This window comes from Emiliania huxleyi, assembly GCF_000372725.1.
Source record: "Emiliania huxleyi CCMP1516 unplaced genomic scaffold EMIHUscaffold_64, whole genome shotgun sequence".
NCBI classification, from domain to species: Eukaryota; Haptophyta; order Isochrysidales; family Noelaerhabdaceae; genus Emiliania; species Emiliania huxleyi.
In genome coordinates, this window is record NW_005197198.1 from 431,210 (window position 1) to 452,608 (window position 21,399).

At 64.5% G+C, this 21,399-nt stretch overlaps 7 protein-coding genes across 7 annotated transcripts in view; 4 read left to right on the forward strand and 3 right to left on the reverse strand.

The window, feature by feature from the left end:
* Positions 1-3,419: 3,419 nt before the first annotated feature.
* EMIHUDRAFT_67535 (hypothetical protein) lies at positions 3,420-3,743 on the reverse strand (the record flags this gene model as incomplete). Its single annotated transcript, XM_005763293.1, has 1 exon — positions 3,420-3,743. One exon carries the CDS (start codon positions 3,741-3,743, stop codon positions 3,420-3,422), a length of 324 nt encoding a protein of 107 aa, XP_005763350.1.
* Positions 3,744-5,224: 1,481 nt separating this feature from the next.
* On the forward strand, positions 5,225-6,410 carry EMIHUDRAFT_215224 (hypothetical protein; the record flags this gene model as incomplete). The annotated part of the gene is made up of 4 exons (XM_005763294.1): positions 5,225-5,597; positions 5,762-5,883; positions 5,967-6,056; positions 6,267-6,410. 4 exons carry the CDS (start codon positions 5,225-5,227, stop codon positions 6,408-6,410), a joined length of 729 nt encoding a protein of 242 aa, XP_005763351.1.
* A 1,392-nt stretch (positions 6,411-7,802) lies between these two features.
* Positions 7,803-8,397, forward strand: EMIHUDRAFT_215225 (putative cytochrome c; the record flags this gene model as incomplete). Its single annotated transcript, XM_005763295.1, has 3 exons — positions 7,803-7,960; positions 8,040-8,073; positions 8,275-8,397. 3 exons carry the CDS (start codon positions 7,803-7,805, stop codon positions 8,395-8,397), a joined length of 315 nt encoding a protein of 104 aa, XP_005763352.1.
* A 746-nt stretch (positions 8,398-9,143) lies between these two features.
* Positions 9,144-13,182, forward strand: EMIHUDRAFT_452567 (hypothetical protein; the record flags this gene model as incomplete). Its single annotated transcript, XM_005763296.1, has 8 exons — positions 9,144-9,449; positions 9,624-9,953; positions 10,068-10,313; positions 10,500-10,700; positions 11,033-11,077; positions 11,159-11,667; positions 11,950-12,198; positions 12,376-13,182. The coding sequence occupies 8 exons, from the start codon at positions 9,144-9,146 to the stop codon at positions 13,013-13,015; spliced, it is 2,526 nt and encodes an 841-aa protein (XP_005763353.1). The 3' UTR covers positions 13,016-13,182.
* Positions 13,183-13,318: 136 nt separating this feature from the next.
* Positions 13,319-15,533, forward strand: EMIHUDRAFT_215227 (hypothetical protein; the record flags this gene model as incomplete). Its single annotated transcript, XM_005763297.1, has 4 exons — positions 13,319-13,368; positions 13,481-13,651; positions 14,604-15,416; positions 15,485-15,533. 4 exons carry the CDS (start codon positions 13,319-13,321, stop codon positions 15,531-15,533), a joined length of 1,083 nt encoding a protein of 360 aa, XP_005763354.1.
* A 1,571-nt stretch (positions 15,534-17,104) lies between these two features.
* EMIHUDRAFT_437755 (hypothetical protein) lies at positions 17,105-18,344 on the reverse strand. Its single transcript, XM_005763298.1, has one exon. It carries the CDS (start codon positions 18,279-18,281, stop codon positions 17,421-17,423), a length of 861 nt encoding a protein of 286 aa, XP_005763355.1. The 5' UTR covers positions 18,282-18,344; the 3' UTR covers positions 17,105-17,420.
* Positions 18,345-19,488: 1,144 nt separating this feature from the next.
* EMIHUDRAFT_358030 (hypothetical protein) overlaps positions 19,489-21,399 on the reverse strand; it is a 2,888-nt gene continuing 977 nt past the window's right edge. The window contains exons 4-12 of the mRNA XM_005763299.1: positions 21,341-21,366; positions 21,179-21,260; positions 20,935-20,995; positions 20,585-20,646; positions 20,250-20,349; positions 19,968-20,032; positions 19,819-19,890; positions 19,769-19,771; positions 19,489-19,741 (exon numbers count right to left, since the gene is read on the reverse strand). Of these exons, the coding sequence (XP_005763356.1) occupies positions 19,586-19,741; positions 19,769-19,771; positions 19,819-19,890; positions 19,968-20,032; positions 20,250-20,349; positions 20,585-20,646; positions 20,935-20,995; positions 21,179-21,260; positions 21,341-21,366 (627 nt within the window). The 3' untranslated portion in view covers positions 19,489-19,585. The remainder of the gene's footprint in view (positions 19,742-19,768; positions 19,772-19,818; positions 19,891-19,967; positions 20,033-20,249; positions 20,350-20,584; positions 20,647-20,934; positions 20,996-21,178; positions 21,261-21,340; positions 21,367-21,399) is intronic.

Sequence of the window (21,399 nt, forward strand, 5' to 3'; positions counted from 1 at the left end):
GACACGCCCACGACACGCCCACGACACGCCCACGACACGCCCACGACACGCCCACGACACGCCCACGACACGTCCACGACACGTCCACGACACGTCCACGACACGTCCACGACACGTCCACGACACGTCCACGACACGTCCCTGTCCACGAGTCCGCCGCGCGGCAGGTGTGCGAGTACGAGGGCGAGCTGGGCGCGCTGGGGCACGACGGCAGCTTTGGGGGCGGCGGGGACGCCCGCGGCTGCCGAGTCGCGGGCGAACCAAGCGGCGCGGCGGAGGAGTCGGCGGAGCGGCTGCGGGCCGGCGGCGCGCTGTGCGGTGATCTTCTGGATGGGGCGTACGAGCCATTTCACTTTGGGGGGGCGGCGGCTGCCATGGAGGAGGGGGCCGAGGCGGCGAAGGACGGGGAGGAGGAGGAGGCAGAGGAGGAGGAGAGGGAGGAGAGGGAGGACGAGGAGAGGGAGGACGAGGAGGAGGAGGGGGGGCGGAGCGGCGGCAACCTGCAGAGCCCACCGACCTCGTCCGGCTCCGCGCCGTCGCGCCCGAGTCGAGCCGAGACGCCGCCTCGAGCCCTCGAGCCAGCGCACGGGCCGCCAGCTGGCTACTCTGAGCGGCCTCGTGAGCTGAGTCCGTACCGGCTGCCGACGGCGAGCGAGGAGTATGGCGCGATGTACGCGGCGGGCGAGCAGGCGGCGGTGAGCTTTTGCAACGGACTCAAGGGCCTCCTTCGAATACGGGCCCCTGCCCTGCCGGAGCCCGCCACGGCAGGCGCGCCGCCGCACACGCCACCGCCGGGCGGCGGTGCGGGGCCGCCACAGGCTGAGAGTTGAGAGCTATAGCCGTACGATAGCTTGTGCCGCGAGGGCTCAAAGTGCAAAAACAGGATTTGCGTTTGCGTGCGGTGGGGATTGCACTTTGCAGCGATCGGCGAGATACTTTCGACTTTCGGATTCAAAAGTCAAAACAAGCCGGCTGCTGCACGTGGAGCTGCACGGTTCGGGCCGAGCGCTATTTGCTTTTGACTGCTTCACCAATGCTTGTAAGTTGTACCGTTGTAGGCGCTTGTTTTGGCTAGTGCCATTTCACTCTGACACGCTAATCTTGAAAACGCCTCCAACGGAGCTCCGTGTTGCTTCCAGCGCCCTCCCCCGCGCTCCCTGCGGCCATGGCCGATGCTCCTAGTTTGAGAGGTCATCTGGCTACCGCGAGAGCGACCCAACTCGTCGACATCGTCCGATGGTTGTGCCTCAAAGTCAGCCTCCGGAGGCTATCGTGGGGTCGAGCCGGCAGTAGCCGTGACATGTGGTTCCACCACCCCTCGTAGGCTTTGCCTCTGACCGCCACCGTTCCCAGGCTGTCTAATGGGATGGAAAGGAAGGCTGGGCGAGCGTATAGAAGCGTGCTCGACCTCGTCGTGGCAGCCTGCACGGCAGCGCTGGCGGGCGCGATGAGCGTCAAGCCACCTGACCCGAGACGGGTCGCAGGCGTCGTACCGAGCGCGTCGAGACCGTGTCCTGATGTGATCTGCACGGGTGAGTCACGTCGGCGTCAAAGAGCGACGTGCGACCTGTCAGAGCTTGATCTCCGATCAGCGGCGTCGATTCGTCCCTGGGGTGTCGACGGGCCCCCGGGGGCGATGGGGGTGCTCTTGGGGGGGGTCCCCCCAGTGAAGGGGGTCTGGGGCGGCGCCCCAGGTAGCCCGCCGCAGGCGCCGATTTTTTGGGGCTTTTTTGTACTGATTTCCATGAGGTGTTGCTACTATTTTGGGACCAGTTGAAGCCTAAAAATGGCTACAAATACAGTCACAGCAGCTGCTCGTCATGAGCTGCTACTGTGTGGCAGAGCCCAGAGAGAGGGCTTTCAGGAGCACTATTCAGTTTGATCCAGCTCAACGTTGCGGAGTAGTAAGACTGTTCGGTTGCCGTGAGCGGCCGGCGGCCGGCGGCGGCCGGTGCGGCACGCGGAGCACTCCGTGAGCGGTGACGGGTGCGGACGAGCGAATGAGAGGTCCCTTTCAGTGAGAGATAGGCAGTCCTAGTCCCTAACAACACATCTTCCACAGATAGCGACCTCTCATTCGCTCGTCCGCGCCCGACACTGCTAGTCGGGGCACTCCGCTCCGCTAAGGATCCAGCGTCTGAGACTTGGGCATCTTACACAACTTTTGTAGTAGAGCACAATGGCACCCTTGCATCAAGTGCATCACTTCATTGATACCGTATATACCGACCCCCGTTTTCGGCCGCCGCGGCCGGAGAGCACCCCCGTCGCCCCCGGGGGCCCGTCGACACCCCAGGGATTCGTCTCCGGCGGCGACAATTCGGTACCTCCCCAGGACGCGCAGAGGCAGCTGCGACCCCGCCAAGTGGACGGGGGCACTCCGCGCCACCTGCCGAGTGCCCCCGTCCACTCGGCGGGGTCACAGCTGCCTCTGGAAGGCACCGAGAGGTACCAAATGGCGCAAATGGTCAAAATCAAAGTTTTGTAACGCGAGCTGTGCCACAGTGAAATGGCACTACGGGGTGTGGACCATGAGTTGACCAGGGGTTGTGCGCCTGGCCCTCCTGCTCGGCTCCAGCCGGTAGACAAGTCTTGTCATCAACAGAGTAGATGGATCTGACCTCGGGGCCGATGTGAGACCAAGCGCTGGTAGCGTGGTTTTACCTCACACCCATGGTCTCACAGTGTGCCGGCAGTCGCCGAGCAGTGTCGCTCACACAAGCCGCAGCACAAGTGACTGAGGGCCAGTGAGGGCGAGAGCCCATCGCTGTGACAGCTGTGGCAGCCGCACAGTAGGCTGTGTCAACTGTGCAGAGTGTGTGAGCAGCAGAGGAGCTGCTCTCCAGGCTTCTGACGCAAAGAGCTGCATGCCATCGAAGGCGCTGTCGAGGTTCGCCGAGCGCGGCGCAGGTTGGAGGACACCGTCACCGACGAGCGCGTTGGACTTTTCACTCCGGACAAAGACGGCGACACGCACACGAGCTGCGGCCGTGTCGCCGTCATAGCGGCGAGGCGCGGGACCGTCTGTGGCGAAGTGGGTCGCGTCCTCCGATTTCCTCAACTCACGGTCCGCTCCCTCTAGCCTTTGGGGCATGTGGACAACGAGAGACGCACGTCCGGTCGTGGAGAGCGTTCACGAACTGACTTCTGTGTTCTGACACCAAGGCGTGGGACGCAGGGTCGCAGCGCTATGGCTATGGTTTCTCATGCGTTGGGAACCGAGCGGCACGTAGGCTGGCGAGCAGTGAACCCAGTGTGGAGAGGAGGGGACAGAGTGCACAGGAGAGGTACATAGTATGACTGGAGTGCCCGCTCACGATTGGGGCGAATCTGCTCCAGCAGAGTGTACGAGCGAGGCGGCATGAGCGACCTAGCGCGGGGCGGCGTCCGGCGAGCGCGGGGCCTCAGGCGGCGGGGCCTCAGGCGGCGGCGCCGCCCACCTTTTTGCACACGTCGTTCAGCAGCGCGACTCTTGGATTGGGCTTAATTTTCACGTCGCTCTCGACAGCCGGTGCGGACTTGTCGTCCGTCTCAACGTGGTTCAGAGATTTTCCCTTTGCGACTTCCGCCATCAATTCCTTGCCTTTGAAGGTGCCAACCGTGACATCCTTTTCGATGAAGGGCGCGCTCTTGTCGTTCGTCTCAACGTGGTTGAGATCGGACCTCTTCTTCACCGCGATCATCGCCTCCAAGTTGACTGCTCCGCGGGGGCTGGCCTTGAGCACCAGTGAGCTGTCAATCATCGGGCTGGAGCGGTCGTCCGTCGAGATCTTCTGATTCTTCAGGGGCACCCCCTGGGAGATCTCCGCCATCAACTCCTTGCCTTTGTAGGCGCCAACCTTGACATCAGAGTCGATAGCCTGAGGCGGGGGGTGGAGCGAGTCGTGAAGTGAGGTTGGGGAGAGCGGATGGGCGGGCGATACTGTACCGGGCCGCTCTTGTCGACGGTCTCAGCTTTTTTGAGCTTCGCAGCCGCCAGTTCCTCTGCGGTGGGGAGGGTAGCCATCGCGGCGGCTTGGTCGCGGCGGCGGCAAAAGTGGACGTCTTTGTGATTTTGTGATGAGACTAAAAGAATTTTACAACATAACTCCCTCGCACAACACTGGGCACGGGACTGGCGCGCACTGGCACTAACACAGGACTAAAAGAATTCCTGGCCGAACTGACACTTCTCCCATCCCTCCCTTGGGTTGTCTGTTTTCTTTCTTTCTTTACTGGCACTGAAGAACAACACAAGTCTCAAATCTCTCTCTCTCTCTCTCTCTCTCTCTCTCTCTCTCTCTCTCTCTCTCTCTCTCTCTCTCTCTCTCTCTCTCTCTCTCTCTCTCTCTCTCTCTCTCTCTCTCTCTCTCTCTCTCTCTGACACAGGTAACTACATAAACCCTTGCCGGTGATGCCCGGACCGCGCTCCGCCGACTTTGGTCTCGGAGTTTTCTCTTTGAGCTTAGCCTTCGATGTTATGAAACAAACGCAAGGCGGACCTGGCATATCGCTCTCGGGCCCACAGACATCCCGCACACCCGCCGCCCCCCGCGTGCGCCCCACCCCGGCCGGGAGAAAGGGGAGTGACAGCTTGGGACGGCAACAGAACGAGTATCTTGCACTCCATGACCATGTGCAAGAACGCAGGGTAAATGTAAGCCGGATGGCTCACAGGCCAGCTCTTGCGCCCCGACTGACCGATCTACCGCACTGGCCACTTCCGCCCCCTCGCTCCCAACCCATCCACCTTGCCGCGTGGCGCCGCAGAACCGCGCGATCACGGGCGATCTCGGGCCGCGCCGCGCGATCTCGGGCGATCTCGCGCTATCTCGGAGCTCCACGCCACGCCGCTCCCCCACCCACCCACCCACCCACCCACCGCCGCGCGCGGCGCTATCTCGGGCGATCTCGGAGCGTCGCTCGCGCGGCGGCACACCTGCTCAAAAAAGGAAGGGCGCGGTTGGAGCCACGGGGCTCACGCACTCGCTCAGGGCGCCGCCTCACTCTGCGCCATTTTTGGGGCGTTGGCGAGGGCCGGTGCGGCGGCGCCCCGTTCTCTGTGTTAGTCCCGACACTTTTGGTGCTGCTAGAATTCTTTTTTCGGAGGTCCCCACAAACACACCGGCAGTCCACCTCCATGCGCAGTTCGCGTTCTCGGAGTGCCGCCTGGGAGAACTGGCTTGCTGCATAGTGGCCGACAGCAGCACATTGCCCGAGGAAGAACAGGCACTCCACGATGCATATGAGATTCGGACGAGGCCGGATGGCAATCATCGCCTCAGGGGCCGCTTTGGGTCAAAAGGTGGCGTGTGACGGGAACAACCCAGAGGAACATGACGATTCTGCAAGGAGGAGCTCCGATCCGCCTCCCCCGGACGACGCGGAGAGGAGGACGTTAATCGCGAGATGGACGACCGAGAACGAGATCCCAAACACGAGCTGGCCGCCGCGCCGTGAGGGCGCCGAAGCCGGGTGCCGGCCCGCGCTGAGGCGCGCGTTCGACGCGTGTGGAGGGGAGCAGCGGCTTTTTGCTGCCAAGAGCGGCGGGTGGGTCGCAAAGCGGCACCATGAGTGCGACGAGATCACCTTCCAGCTGGCGGTCTCGCTTCTTGGCGGTACGCTCTTCGGCCACTCGCCCAATGAGCCTCCGACGGCGGAGGAACAGACCGAGGGCGCCCACTTGATGCGCGGCCTGGCCGACGCGGGCTCGCCGCCAGGCGCCTCTGCTTGGTGTGCTCGGACTCACATCCTTGGAGCTCAGGTTGCTCACTGCGACTAGGCGCATGCGCCTGGGCTTTCCTGCTGCGCAACGGCGACGTGGTGGAGGAGGACTCGGCAAAAGCGCTGCACTACCACCACCAGGCCCACGCTTTGTATGCCGTGGGGCCCCTGTCTTGGGACGTGGAGACGGGATGGATCGCCCGGACCTAGCCCCACCACTTTGTGTGGGTGGAGAGGTGACGCGAACCCTTTTCTCGTGGCAGGCGGCCTCCGCCGGCTACGCGCAGTCGATGCACGAGATCGGGACGATGCACTACCTGGGCGACGGCGTCGAGCCGGACTCGGACGAGGCGGTCCGCTGGTTCCGGCGGGCGGCCGAGCTGGGCGTGTCTGGCTCCATGTACTTGCTCGGAGAGTGCCTCCTCGCGGGAGAGGCGCGCGCGAGATGCACCCGCGACGAGACCTGAGACGGACCTCCCGCGCCACACCGCCACACGTGGCCTCGCGGACCGCAAGGCCCGGCCCTCGTCTCACCCCCTCGCGCCCACCGCCCTCCCTCACAGGGCACAAAGCAAGACACGGCGTCGGCGCTCGGCTGGTTCGCGGCGGCTGGTGAGCTCGGCCACTGCAGCGCCCGCTCGCGCATCGTCGCCGAGGGCTTTGGCGGCCTGCCGGCGTGCATCTACGAGCGGCTGGAGGAGGTCTAGGTGGCTGCAGGCTGCAGGCTCTGCTGGCGAGGCAGCTCCCTCTCGCGCATGCACGGCGGGACCGCTGCGTTCTGAATCCAGCGTGGAGGGCCCATGGTGCATGCACGGGCGAGTACCGAGACGTATGTAGTCGCTTGGGCGTGGATAGGGTCAGATCTTGGAATAGGTTGCCCACTACACTGTGGTTATGAGAAGTGTGCGGTGTCGTGCATAGGGGGTAAGAGCGGGGTGGGCTGCGTGCTTAGACAGTTAGGGCGCTGTCCGTCCCCGGTTCGGAAAATCAAAATACTCTCTCTTCACCTTTAGCCCTTTATGGCTCTAGCCGTATCTGTTGACTGTTCGTGTCGGCTCCGCCGTCCGCGCCTGTCCGCGGCAGTCTCTTGAGTCTATACGAATTCGCTCTCTCCCGTTCTCTCCGTACATGACACAAAGAAAATAGAAATCTCTTTTTGGTTTTGGCCTTTTTACAGAGATCTTGAGTCTTCTTGTGTGTTGTGTCCCCCCCATGCGCATCATTGCTCCTGGTTCAACCTCGGTGGTTCGCGTCAGACCGGTCCTAGGGCCTGCATGCGCCAGCCGCAGCGGTGAGAAACCAGTCTCCTGATAGAGGCGTGCGGAAGCGGGGCCGCTCGCTCACTTCCCCTGCGCGGCACCTCACTCATTCGATCAGCCTACTTCTGGGGAACCACTTCTGGGGCGCGTCTTGCGCTTTTCCTTGAACAGACGGCGCTGCTCTATGCGTTGTTGCCGTCGAGCCCTCAATCTATGACGGTCCAAAGCACTGGACCAGTGCCTCCCTCGGTGTTTCGTACTGCCCGACAGCCGCCGCTGCTGGTGGATAGAGATCAGGGGAAGGGATTGCGGCCTGTCGCTGCGGAAGGCCAAGAGACATCGATCGGATGGCCGAGAGACATCGGTGTAACGCCCGACGACCGGCCCTGCAGGTGCTGGCAACAAAACCCAGCTCGCGCGCCACCTGGGCCCTGGCTGCCGAATCTGCCATCCTCGTGTCGCACTGCCAATCGTTTGCGATGCTCGTTTGCGATGCTCGCGCGCGTGCTGTCCGGCTACGCGGGGCCAAAGCGGCCACTAGTTTGGGGGGTCAGCGCGGTTCCGTTCATTCAATCTTCGACAAGCAGACATAAAAACTCTTTTGGCTTCTTGTTCAATTTAGTTTTTGTTCATAGAAGAAAGCCAGTCTGGTGTGCCTGGGTCGAATTGTAAATTCTTTTTGGAGACGGCACCGAGTCGGAACCAGCGCCTTCAGAGGCTCGCGCGTTGATGAAGCCGCGGCCGCCGCCGCCCTTGCCACCTTTCCCACCACCGCCCAGCCACTGCCAGCGCCGTTCTCCCCACCACAACCGACCTTCACCGCGCTCGCTGCGTGTAGGCATGGGCAAGAAAGAAAAGGGCGGCGGCAGCGGCGCAGTCTCGCCAGACAGCGGTGGCAGTGATGCCGGCGCGAAATTGTTCAAGGCAAAGTGCGCAACGTGTCACACCGCCAACGACGGAGGACCAAACAAGCAGGCGCGACTCCGAAACCAGAACCGGTGTGGAGCCGGCGGCCTGCCTGCGGCGGTTGACCTTGCCCCGTGCGCAGGGACCCAACCTATGGGGCGTGATGGGCAGGCAGTCTGGGCAGGTGGCTGGGTTCAAATACACGGTCCGTCTCCCGCGCCACATGCCGCCCCAGACACACCCGCCAGGTCTCCGCAGCAGCCACAGGACACGCACCGACGCGATCTCTCCAGGCGGCAAACGTCAACTCCGGCATCATCTGGTCCAACCAGGCGCCGAGTGGCAGACGAGGGCGCCCCATGGAGCTCGCCCCTCACCCGGCCCCGACCCGTCCTCGCGCCACCAGACCATGTTTGACTACCTCGCTAATCCGAAGAAGTACATCAAGGGAACCAACATGGCGTTTCCGGGCTTCAAAAAGGAGAAGGACCGAGCGGACTGCGTCGCCTACCTGAACACCTGCAAGTGAGCCGGGGTGCATGGTGGCCAGCTACTTCGGCTTAGGAAAGTCCTCAACTTACGTCGCCACAGCTCCGGTCGATCTCGCTTCACTTGAGCACTGAGAATGTGAACGGATGGCCCAGCCTGCACTGGCAGACGGGCTGTCCGTGTCGAGTGTCCGCTCTAGGAGACGTAAGCAGTCCGACGGCAGGAAGGAAGAGCTGGATTGGATCGATATGGAATCGGGAGATCGAATCGCCAAAAGCTTGGTATGCGGGCGGCCAGCGGACGCGGTAGTTGGACGATAGCGAGAATACGACTTGGATGAAGCCAACGAGGATTTGTTTGTTAGGATCTTCGCCTGAATGAAGGAAGGGGGAAAGGTGTGTGTGTGTGTGTGTGTGTGTGTGTGTGTGTGTGTGTGTGTGTGTGTGTGTGTGTGTGTGTGTGTGTGTGTGTGTGTGTGTGTGTGTGTGTGTGTGTGTCTGTGTGCCAGAGAGTGTCCTGACGCCAGTGCGCAGTGTGGTCTGGCGAGGAATGCACCTGGACGCGTGTCGAGGTGTGGGCACCCGACCCTAACCCCCAAACACCACTCACCCCCCAGTCCGCCGTGGAGCGATGGCGAGCCTCTCCCTCCTCTCCCTCTCCCTCCCCTCCCTGACGCGATGGCTCACTTTCGCGCCGCGGGCCGCGCCACGGCGCGCGTTGCCGCGAGCGCAGATCGTGTGGGGCAACGGGCCGGACACGGACGCTGCGGGCGCTGGGACGTCGCTCATGGAGCTGAGTGCGAGCTATGGGTGGTGCTATTCGGACGCCGACCTGGCGGAGATGGAGGGCTTTCAGGCGCGCCATAAAAAACTTGGTCGCGAGCGAGCAGGCCCAAACCTCATCCCACGCCCCGCTCTGCAGGAGTCACTGACCAACGCGACGCGGTCTTACATGTCGGCGGAGGAGCTGTCACAGCTGCGCACGACGCTCGAGATCGCCTATCAGTCGCGCGTCCCCGACGCCGCCGCCTCCGAGGCCCGCCTGCGCCACGCGGTCGCGGTGGCGCGCGTGCTTGCCGAGCTGCGGATGGAGGTAGAGGCGGCCCGAGAGAGGAGCGAGAGATGAGAGCGCGTGCGCGAACCAGGGCGCCCGAGGCGGCGGATCATCTCGCAACCCCCCCCCCCCCCTACCTCCTGCCCCTGGCCCCTGCCCCCGCCCCGCCGCACCAATCGCCCCCGCCCGGCTCCGCACGCCCCCCGCGGCCAGGTGACGGCGGTGACGGCGGCGGTGCTCGCGGGCGTGTGCGACGACTCCGGCATCACCTACGCGCAGATTGAGTCGCGGCTGGGCGCCGCCGTCGCCAACGCCGTGCGCGACGTCTCCAACGTCTGGCGGCTCTCAGAGCTGCTGCGCTCCGGCTCGGCCGCCGACGCGGACGTGCTGCCCCCGGGGCTCGACCCGGCCAACCACGTGGTAGTGATCGGCGAGGCGGGCCGGCTGGCCGCCGAGGGGAGCTCCCTCTACACGGGCTCCCTCGACGGCGCCTTCGCCGCGCTGAGCGGAGGCGCCGAGGCTGCGCCGCCCGTCTCGCCTGGCGTAGGCGCCGCCGCTGGCGCCGCTGGCGGCGGGGTCGGCGGGGCTGGCGGCGGGAGCGGCGGGAGCGGCGGGAGCGGCGGGGAACTCGGCGAGGGCGTCGGGGAGCTCGGCGAGGAGGTCGCCGTTGGTGGTGCCGTGGAGGAGGAGGGCGCCGCTGAGGTCGCGGGCCGCGCTGAGCGCTCCAGCGCCCCTCGGGCAAAGACCTGGTCGGCGGCGACGGCGGCCGGTGCGGCGGCGGCGAGCTTGCCCGGCGGGAGGGCGGGGCTGAGGGACGCCGAGGAGAGGGAGAGGAGGTGCCAGATGATGCTGGCTGGGTGCGACGACTGGCGCGGCGTCGTCCTCTCGCTCGCCTCGCGACTGGTGTCTATGCGCGAGCTACGCGCGGCCGAGCTGAGGCAGCAGCAGCGCGAGGGAGGGGAGGGAGGGGAGGGGGGGGGGGCGGGTCCCCTCGCTGGGGAGGGTGGCCCCGCGGGGCCGCCCCTGGGGCCGCCCGCCGCCACCAGCCCGCCCGCCGCCACCAGCCCGTGGGCGGCGGAGGACGTGCAGGCTTACCTCGATGAGCTGTACCGGCACGGCCTGAGGGAGGGGGCGGCCGGTTCGGCGGCAGAGGCTGCGTCGCCAGCTGAGCCGTACGATGGCGAGGCGGCGGCGGCGTTTGCGGCGCAGACGCTGAACGTGTTTGTGCCGATTGCGCACCGGCTGGGGATGTGGTACTTCAAGACGGAGCTCGAGGAGCTCTGCTTCGCCGTCTCCAAGCCGCAGGCGTTCCGCAAGCTCTCGAGCTCGCTGCAGCAGGCGCGCGCGCCCGCGTGCAGCTCTCGAGATGAGCTGAGATGAGCCGAGATGAGCCGAGATGAGCCGAGAGTACCAGCGTGCAGCCCTCGAGCGAGCGGGGAGAGAGCTGGTGGTGGAGGGTGAGTGGTGAGGTCTCGCCTGAAGGTGCACGCAGAGTACAGCTCGCTGCTCGAGGAGGCGGCGGCAAGGATCCGCGCCGCGCTAAAGGCAAAGGGAGCTCCCGCGCAAGCACGCCCCGCCCGGTCGCGTCCCGGCACATCGCCTGCTTCGCGCCCTCCCCTTAGGCGGACCCGATCCTGCGAACGCACACCGAGTCGATCCGCGTGCAGGTGCGGCTGCGGGGAGGAGGAGTCGCCGCACGGCTCGCGGCCGGCGTCGCCTCTCACACCTCCTCTTGGTCGCGATCGCAGGCGCGGATGAAGAGTGCGTACTCTGCGTGGTCCAAGATGCGTCGCAAGCAAGTCACGCTCACCGAGCTGCACGACGTGCTCGGGCTGCGCATCATCTTCAAGCCGTCGCAGAGTGGGCGTCTGCCCACGCCGCACCACTGGCAGCGGCAGGCGATCCTGTGCTACCGCGCGCTGGAGGTGGTGCACCGCGTCTACCTGCCCCTTCTCGGCCGGCGGATCAAGGACTACGTGGCGTGCCCAAAGCAGAACGGCTACCAGTCCCTCCACTCCTCGGTCCGGCTCGGCAGCTTACGCTCCGAGATCCAGGTGCGCACGACCGAGATGCACCGTTTTGCAGAGTTCGGAAAGGCGTCGCATTGGCTGTACAAGTCGGAGGAGTCGGACGGACTGGAGGACTGGCTCGCCGCCGCCGAGCGCTCGCGCCGCCGCCAGCAGCAGAAGGGCTCCCAAAGGGGCGGCCAGAAGGGCGCGCAGCCGTCGCGCGGCAAAGCGCAGCCGCAGGCGGCGAGGTTGCAGGGCGGGCCGCCCGCCGCGCAAGCCGCGCAGGCCGCGCAGGCCGCGCTTTCGCGCGCGGGGGGGAGGGTGGGCGCCGGCGGCGGCAGAGGCAGAGTGGGCGGCGGAGGCGAGCCGGCCGCGGCGGGCGGAGCCGAGGAGGGCGGGCTCGGTGTCGCGAGCCGCGGCGGCGGTGCGCCGGGCCGTGGCCGGGCTCGTTTGCGGGGCGGTGCGCCGGGCCCGTTCAACGGCTCCGCGGCAGGCTTCTCGCAGCTGGAGGACATGAGGCGGAGCCTGAGGGAGCGCAAGGTGTACGCGCTGGTGCGGAGCGGCGACGGCGGCGACGGCGGCTCGCAGGTGCTCGCGCTGCAGGCGGGCGCCAGACTCGAGGATGCGTTGCGCGTGCTGCGCGCGCGCCGCTCCGGCAGGGAGTCCCTCGCCCCGCTCGCCACCGCGACGGTCAACGGGCGCACCGTGCGGCGAGGCTACCGGATCCAGCACGGCGACGTCCTCGCCCTCGTCCCGTCTGCGCGGCTCAACTCGGCCACGTGGCTCGAGGGCGGTGGGACGAGCTGGCGCGACGCGGACGAGGGCGGCGGCGCCACGGGCGGCCTCGGCGACGCGCCGGGACGCGGCGGCGGCGCCGGCGGCCGCTTCGGCGGGCGGCGGGGCGACTCGAGCAGCATACCGTGGCCGTGGTCGCTCATCGACGATCCGGCGAGCAGCAGCAGCGGCGAGTGGTACCGCGAGGCGGAGGTCAAGCACAGCGCGATCGCGGTGCTCGCCCTCGCCAACTGGCTGCTGCTGTGGGCCTTGGGCGAGACGTCGCCCGCCGCGGAGCCGCTCTCGTCGCCGAGCACGCCGCTCGGCGCCATCGCGTGGGGGTCTCAGTTCTCGGCCGTCGCGCTGCTCGAGGCGTCCGTGCTGCACGTCTCGACTTCGCAGGCCATCGCGCGCCTCGCTCGCGAGGGGATGGACGAGGAGGACGAGGGCGAGGAGGGCGCCGCCGACTGGCGCTCGCTGCCGCGTTGGCTCCGCTTCCTTCCGCCGGCGGACGACCCCGCGTCGGTTGCGGTCTACGCGCTCTCGGAGCGGCTGCGGCCGCTCTCGCTCTGGCTCGGCCGGGTGAGCATGCTCTCGCTCGCCGCCCTCGCCCTCCGCGCCGACGCCTCGTCCGGGCTGCTGCACGAGTTTCTGGAGCGGCCCGGCCAGCCCCCGGCGGCAGAGCTGCTGCGCGAGGCGAGGGAGGGCGAGCGGGGGGAGGAGGCGAGTGGGCCCTTCGACGCGGCCGCATCCATGTACAGCGACGCTGCGATCGAGCCGCTTGCGATGGGGGTGGTAATGCAGGATGTGTGGCCCGATTGAGCATCGCGTCGGTGTGCGTGCCCCGGTTCCGCTGGCTTGGGCGAGGACTTGCTGTCGAGCGAATTGTGGCCGACTGTTGTTGTGTGCTGCCACTGAGACCAGTGACCTACTTGTTGTGTCGTGACATTTCGCGCCTGCTAACTGTGCGGAAAACACGGGGGCAAATCACTAATGTGTGGTAATTTGAGCCCCCTCTCGCCTCCGCCCTGGCTGAGCTGGCCGCTCTGCTCTCCCCGCAGTCCCCACACATGTGACATGACGAATAATAAGGAGCGAGCATAAGTGCCATTGCTGCCATGGTTAATGCATAGCAGCAATGCCAGCACCCGTACGGCTTTTTACAAGACGAGATCGTGAGCGGAAATGTACACACTCAAGTGTCAAGTCAAGACTCAAGCACTCAAACCCGGCGGCGCGGCGCGCTGCCCCCGGAGAGGGACGACGGGTATCGCGACGCGGCCCCAGCAAGCTGTACGCCACAGTTCCCCAGGGGACCGTGGCGACGACGGTCGCACCAGACTGGCTCGCGAACGAGCTGGCCGGGCGCGGCAAGATTTATGCGGCATGCCGCGACCGCATGGTCATGCACCTGATGACGGCCGCCGGCGCCTCGGCGCCGGCCGACGCCGTGTTCAGGTTCACGGCCGGCGAGGCGACAGACCGAGGACGACGACGAGGACACCGACCGCTCCGAGGAGTATTCCGACGACGGGAGGGTGTCCGACTTGTAGCTGGCCTCACCCATATGCATATCTTACCCCCTCTGCCCCCCCGTCCTCCCAGGCTAGATGGAGTAGTCACAGATAAGCCGGATGAAGATTCTGCCCCACACAGCCCCTTACCCCTTCATCCTCGCCTCCATGCTTGGTGTTTCTGAACATGCAGTCGTCCACGCTGTGGGGGTTGTGTGCGGGTTGTGTCTGGGAGGGGGAGGGAGTGGGGTGCAGGTTGCTCACCCACGGCACCGGGCCGGTGCTTGCACTTTGAATCAAGGACCGGCACGCCCCCCTCTTTGGGCCAAATCGCTGTCCAAAGTTCGAGTGATAGCCAAAGATACACTTGACTATATGTTTCAAAGATACACCTTTTAACATTACACCGGTGTAGCTTCGAAGTATATCTTCGAAGTTTTCGCGGTCCGTTAAGATACACCGCTTCGACCTGGAACCCGTGTATCTTCGTATGAAGATACACCGCTTCGACCTGGAACCCGAGCGCCTACGAAGATACACCGCTTCGACCTGGAACCCGAGCGCCGCCCCCCACTGGGGCCGAGGACAAGAGGCTGCCGTTTGCCGCTTGATTGTTCTTTTGCTTGTTGATCCACAAGAATTTAAACAAAACAACTCTCTCTCACAGCACACAGGCTCGACACAGGTGCGAACTGGCGCGTGCTAGTACTATCACCGGCACACCACCGGAGCCGCCTAAGTCCTTGCCGAATACTCTTCGCCCGCCGAACAAGGTCCTCGACCGGACACCCAGCAGGCCGCTCTGGCATGACTACCCAGCGTACCCGACCGGACATCCAGCAGTCCGGCGGCTTTCAACTCCGCCTTTCAGGATCGCGGCGCTCTCCCCGCTTCAGCAGCCTCGCCGGCGCAGTGCTCGGGCCAGGAGTCTACGTCACTGCTGTGCTGCAGAAGGCACTGAGCGATGCCCAGGGCCCATCCAACAGCCCCAACCCGGCGGGACAAGCGAGAGACATCGGTTACGTGGTGAGGAGTGGGCGGCTCGAGGTGGCAAGTCCTGTCCGGGCGCTCGTGACTGCCGCTGACAACCAGTGCGTGCACGCCTCATACGAGTGGAAGCTCGAGCGGCTAGATCCGCTCGATTTTCTCCTCGTGACTGGTGCATCAGCGACGAGAAAACCTGGCGGCCTCGCGCTTGAATCGCCGGTCTTCCAAATCCCGACGTGTGAAGGAGAGCTCGACTCGTGGATGTTGCGCATTTTCCCCAAAGGCAATGCTGAAAGTGGCGACCACCCAGGCGTGGGCCTCTACCTCGCTGTCCCCACCACCATCAATCCTGAGCCGCCGTACGACGAATTGTGCACCGAGCTTCAGCTTCGCTACCTCCACTTCACGCTGACTGTCGTCAACCAACGCGATCCCAGCAAGAGCATCGTGCGCAAGCTCCCGCACGCTGTGCTCGGTCGGTACATGCGTGACTGGGGCTTACGGGATATACTGCAGCGCTCAGCGCTCTTTTCACCGTTTTCTGACTTTGTTGTTGGTGGGACCCTTATCGTGCGTGTCGACGCAACGGTGCTGCCACTCGCTCTTCTCGAGGAGACGGTCGACAAGCGCGAAGCTGCACGGCGTGCCGCCGGGAGCGACGAGACCTGCGCGATATGTCTCGATCCTTTGGAAGAGGCCGCGGGCCGATTCCAACCTTTTCAGTGCCGCCATAGCTTCCATGCTCAGTGCTGTCCGCGCCAAGGTCAACACGAGCAGCGACGCTGTCCAGTCTGCCGAGCACCGCCCGGCTCGAGCCTTCCATTCCAAACAGCCAGTAGGCCCTGAGTGTGTGACCGAAACGCCTGAGTGTGTGACCGAAACGTGCCTCGGCGGGAGGGTGTTGACGGCCGGAGGCGCACATTTACAATCGGAAATCGGAGAAGAGGATCGCTAGCTCCTCCGAGCCAGGGTTCGTGATTTCACATGGAAACAGCGAATCGGTTTCACTTTCACTTTCCCTTCACATTTCATGTGAAACGAAATTTCACTTTTCCGAGCGAGTGTGAATGTGAATGATGACGGATGCTCCCCTTCTAGACTCCGCCTGGAGAGCGCGCTCCTGCTCTTAGAGTTGCCCCCCATCCTGGTGTGGGTAGTCTCGTAGTCAGCGAGTCGTGTTGTGCACTGACCACTGTGTGGGCAGAGTTTTACGAGCCTGTCATGTGGGGAAAACTTTGGAAGCCGGCCCAACATTTGGCCGCGAGAGCTCGCCGCCGCCGCGCCGCCGCCGCTGTTATCTGCCACCGGGAGGGCGGCGGCGGCGGTGCTCTGGGGGAGGCGGGGGCCCCCGGAGGCACCGTGCGCCGCGCAGCAGTGCGGAAACGGGGCTCCGGCTCCACTAGTCTCCACTAGCACCGACTTCCCGATTAAGCTAGGTTAATCAGAGGGCAGATTTGGAAAGATCTCGAGGAGTACATACAGATAGACCCTCCAACCATCAGAAAACTCCGACCTGATCGGTCGTACTGACCGCCGACAGATCACTCCAGACGGCAGACAGGCCGACGTCTGCACGCGGCCGGCCGGGCGAGAGGCTTGACACGATCCGACCCTGCGACCCTGACGCTGCTGCTCTAGCTATCAGACATGCACTGCTGACTGCTGCCACAATGTGCGACCTGTGCTGGCCCACTTGGCGGCCTTCCCGGTCAGTGGTGAGGCGCAGTTCAGAGCTGTCGATGGCGCGATGCCGCACTGGTCCCACATCGGTGACACGAGACCACCAAGTTTGCCGGTCCAAGAGAGAGGCACCGGCGCTCTCCTGAGAAGGTGCATGGTCCCTCTTGACTGCCCATGCGCGCGAGGCTGTGTAGGCATAGCCTCGAGAGTGCCAGCAGCCAATCCGAGGCAGTTTGTGACGCGCATTGCGTCAGAAGCGTGCACGCGCTGGAAGGACACCTTCCTACTGGCCGTACGATCAGGTCGTCACTGAATGCCGAAGACTAAGGCCGCGAGCTATGCAGGCGGTCAGTTGAGCAGCATGGCACGGTCAGCAGCGCCGAAAGGATGTCGCAAGGCGTGATAGCATGGCCGCAAGTCGCCGAATTCCCATGAAAACAAGTAAAAAATTGCGCGAAAAAGAATCTTATTGCCAAAAAATCGGCGCCTGCGGCGGGCTGAGGGACCCCATCTCCCCCCCGCATGGGTACCCCCTAGGGTCCTCGCCTCCCCCCAGAGCGGCGGTGTAGGGGCGGCGGCGAGCTCCCGGTTGCAAACACTCGCCTCACAGTCTAAGATGGCGGCTCGCGCCCCCATCCGCGCACCAGCGTGCCACTCTAGAGAGGTGCGCCCGTTTGCGTTTCGTGCGAAGAGTGCCGCACCCGAGATGCCGGGAGAATCGCCTCTCTTTCACACCTAGTCCTAGATCGTGGTACTACGCAACCAGTTTAGTACTACGATACGACACCGCTGATTATTGCGGCAGGCCGCTAGGCCGCGTGCACTGGTGAGGTACCTGCCGCTCTTCATTGAAACTACCACTGTGCCGCCGGAGGCCACCGCCGCATCCCTGGTGCGCCCCCGGGTTGCGCCATGCGTCGATCGACGCCCGGCTAGAAAAACACTCCGCAGTCCCCGTCGGAGTTTGCCCAGGCCCCTCGCGCCTGCCCGCTTTGACAGCGGCGCGGCGCGGTCGCGCCTCGCTCAGTGCTCCGCCCTCCCCTCCCTCAGGAGCACTCCACACTCCCCTCGCCGTGCATGATGCCCAAGTTCTCTTCCGGACGCGTCGGCCGGTCGGACGGCGGGATGGTCTTCTCGAGGCAAATCGAGACGGACCACTTCGGATCCGGCACCGGCTTGTACCACTCGTCCCTGCCGCCGGTGACGAACTTCCTCAAGTGGTTCGCGTACTCACCACACATCTCCTGCTTCTCCTCCGGGGCGGCCGTGGGGTGGCCGACCATGAACATGGGCACCGGCTGCATGCCGCACATCAGCGGCGTCCCGAGCCCCAGTGGCGCGAGCAAGTTCTGGTACGGGATTCCCGCGCCGGGGTTGGTCTCCGGGCCCGGGTGGCTGGCCATCCTCGTCGGGGGCCCCACGGTCGTCGAGATCATCCACTGCTTTCCCACCCACTTGGACTTGTTTGCCGGGTAGGAGTAGTGCCACACCAGGCATCGGTCGAACCACCCCTTGTGGATGGCGGGGACGGACCACCAATATATGGGGAACTGGTGAATGACGATGTCGCACCAATCCACCAGGTCGAGCTGCTCCTGCAAGTCTGGTGCGAAGGCTCCTGTGACATCGGCGGCGTGGCCTTGCTCGGTCTGGTAATCGAAGTTGTCGGTGTGCTTCAATTTCCCAGGGATGAAGTCCTTCTCCGATCCGACCGGGTTCCAGCCGATCTTGACGAGGTCGTCGACGATGACCGCATGGCCTTCCTCCTCCAGCGCCTTCTTGCCTGCCTCTACGAGCGTGTGGTTGAAGCTTTTGCCGACGTTGGGGTGGCTGACGATGATGAGCACCTTTTTCCTGCCCTCCGCCGCGGCGGGGAACGGCTTCGAGAAGTTCGCCTCGAACGCCATGTTTGAGCGGTCTCTCGAGGTTCTCGAGGTGGATATCCTTTGGCCGCGTTGGGAGCGAGAGGGGTCTAAAAAGGAGTCCTCAGAACGCTGAAATTTAAAAACTCAACCAACGGAGCTCGTCCGCTGCGCCAGCTCTTCGACTCTCGGCGAGTTGCGGTAGTGCTCGATGCTGCCGCGTAGCGGATGCTGCCGGGAACCCTAAAGATTTTTCGATGTGCACTTCGATTCTAAAAGAAAAGAAAGAAAGAAAGAAAACGGACAGGGAGGAATCGGAGTCGATAGATTCACACGGAATTCCTTTTAAATTTTTTGTGAGCCGCTGCGAATCTGAGAGAGAGAGAATCTGTCGGAAATCGTAAAGACTAAGAATGACGTCGCTACAATGTGCGCTCCACCTTCCATGACAATGTGCGCGGGACAGACACGGAGACAGGAGGAAGGGAGGGTGGCTCCTCTCTCCGAGAGTACAAGGGTGAGGTGGAACACGTTCACACCGGGGCGCCTTTTATCTCTTTACAATCCTTGTTGGGCGTTCGCCGATAAGTAAATCTCGGTGTATCTTGAATCTTCCGTCCGTCTAGATACACGGAGGAGTGTAACTTCTCTCATGACACGAACCTCCCTCCAGGGAACCTCCCAAAGGGGGGGGCGTGCCGGTCCTTGCTTTGAATGCGCCGTGGGGCTCCTGCCCGTGTCCGGGCGTGGAGTCTGTGGAGATGCGAGGGTCGCCCCCCCTTGCCCCCGCCCACCACCTTGGGTGTGTGTGGAGACGTTTACCTTACCTTACCTTGCCTACACCGCCAGCGCCACCGCGCAGGCTCCGGGGCGCACACTCGTCAGGAAACAAAAAAATAAGTAAACACGGTGGAAGGCGCCGCGCTAGCTCGCTGGCCCCTGCTCGTTGGCGAGAGCTCTGAGAGCGAGAGCCGAAAGCGAGACGGAGGCGGGAGAGCGGGACCGGGAGAGCGGGGAGAAGTTGCGTCTGGAACTCTTCACAGTCTTCTCTCTTCACTCTTGGTCTTTCATGAAGAGAGACCCGCTTTCTCACGAGATAGAACATAGAGATTGGCCGCGCGCGGGCCGCGGCGGCGCAGCGCCTTTCATTTTTCTGGGTTTCGTGACGATTGAGCCGCCGTGAAGCGACGGTGATAAACGACAACACGAAGCGCAACCCATCCGTTGCAGAGCTGAACAGTGCAGTGCAGCAGCTGTGCTGGGGCGGGCTGCGGAACAGTAGATGGCGGGCGGTGGGACGCACTCGACTGTCGCGGACTGTACAGCAAGGAAAGGCCAGGCCGCGCGGGCTACGCCTTTCGATGGTCTAGTCGGCTGCGCGGTGGCGTGCCCGTCCGGCTGCCGCCGCCCCACCGCTGCCCATTCGAGTCCACCGGCTTGAGCACCTGGAAGGAGCAGACCAAGTTCTCGTCGACCCGCATCATCGCGCCCGAGTTGTCAAAGTCGCCTACGGCAGCGAAAGACCGACGGCTCCCGGGCGGCGGGCGGCGGTGCCGCGCTCGCAGCCGCCGGAGTCTGCGCCGCAATAGTTTGGCGCGGAGAAGACGGTGACGAGGCTCCGGTCGCCAAAGAACTCGTACCCATCTTCCACCACCTGAGGAAGGCGCAGCCGGGGACACGAGCTCAAGCGCCGGTCGCCGCGCGGCAGCTGCCGCCCGCCTGGCGCGGCGCCTGGTGCGCGCGCACGATCAGGTCGAGGTCGTTCCGCTCGAGGAAGGTGTGCACGCGGTCGGGTCCTAATCTCGGGCCACCTCGCGTCATCTCGCGCCATCTCGCGCCATCTCGGGTCATCTCGGGTCATCTCGGGTCATCTCGCGCCATCTCGCACCATCTCGCGTCATCTCGCGCCACAGACCGCGCCACAGAGGCAGACCATGGGAGGGTGCACGCACGCACGCAGCACGCGCGCAGCACGCGCGCAAGGCACACTAGGGCGGGAGGGCTGCGGCGGACCAAACGTGTACGAGACACCGCGGTCGTTCTCTCCCCAGCCCGTCACGCTGACGTCTGGGTCGGACCAGAGCAAGTCGCAGAGCAGGCCCGTGTCTGGCACCTGGGGAGATATAGGGGAGATATAGGGGAGATATAGGGGAGATGCAGGCCCGTGTCTGGCACCTGCGGGCGGCGCGCAGCTCCGCGGGTGGGGTGGCGAACAGGACGGAGCAAGCCGCGGGGGGCAGTCCCGTGCCCGATGCCTCGAGCGGCCGCTGCATCTCCCCCATATCTCCCCTGCATCTCCCCTGCATCTCCCCTGCATCTCCCCTGCATCTCCCCTACAGCCCCGATGCCTCGAGCGGCCGCTTCAGCGCCGAGATGTCGCTCGGCGTGACAAGGTTCGGCGAGAGACCGCCTAGCGACGGACGCGAGGGCGTGTCGGCGGACGTGTCGCGGACGTGTCGTGGGCGTGTCGTGGACGTGTCGGCGGACGTGTCGCGGACGTGTCGCGGACGTGTCGTGGGCGTGTCGTGGGCGTGTCGTGGGCGTGTCGTGGGCGTGTCGTGGGCGTGTCGTGGGCTGTGTCGTGGCTGTGCTCTGCTGTGCTGTGCTGTGCTGTGCTGTGCTGTGCTGTGCTGTGCTGTGCTGGTCTGTGCTGTGCTGTGCTGTGCTGTGCTGTGCTGTGCTGGTCTGGTTTGCTCGCCGTGGAGGCAAAAGATGCGCTGGTCGATGAGCGCGGCGAGGGGCAGCCAGTTGAAGAGCTCCTGTAGGGGTGATATGGGGGAGATGTGGGGGAGATGTGGAGGGAGATATGGGGGAGATATGGGGGAGATATAGGGGAGGTGGAGGGGAGATATGGGGAGCCTGGAACTGCTTTCACAGCTTGACCGAGATCTGGGGAGATGTGGGGAGATGTGGGGAGATATGGGGAGATGTGGGAGGGGGGCCTGGAACTGCTTCCACAGCTTGACCGAGTAGCGGCGCTTGCACTCGTCGTGGAAGCCGTACACGCGGTTGATTGCGGCGTGCCTGCGGGGAGGGGGGGTGGGGGGCAGGGGGTAAGAGGAGGGTCGTGGGGGTGTGCTGGATGCGGTTGAGTTGGGGCGTGCTCGTGGTTTCCGCGCAGCAACCAGATCTTGGAAGGGAAGGGGGCCGGGGGGGGGTTCCC

Bases quoted from the DNA above. Each gene is read 5' to 3' on its own strand.
- EMIHUDRAFT_437755 (XM_005763298.1), bottom strand. From the start codon at position 18,281: ATGGCGTTCGAGGCGAACTTCTCGAAGCCGTTCCCCGCCGCGGCGGAG.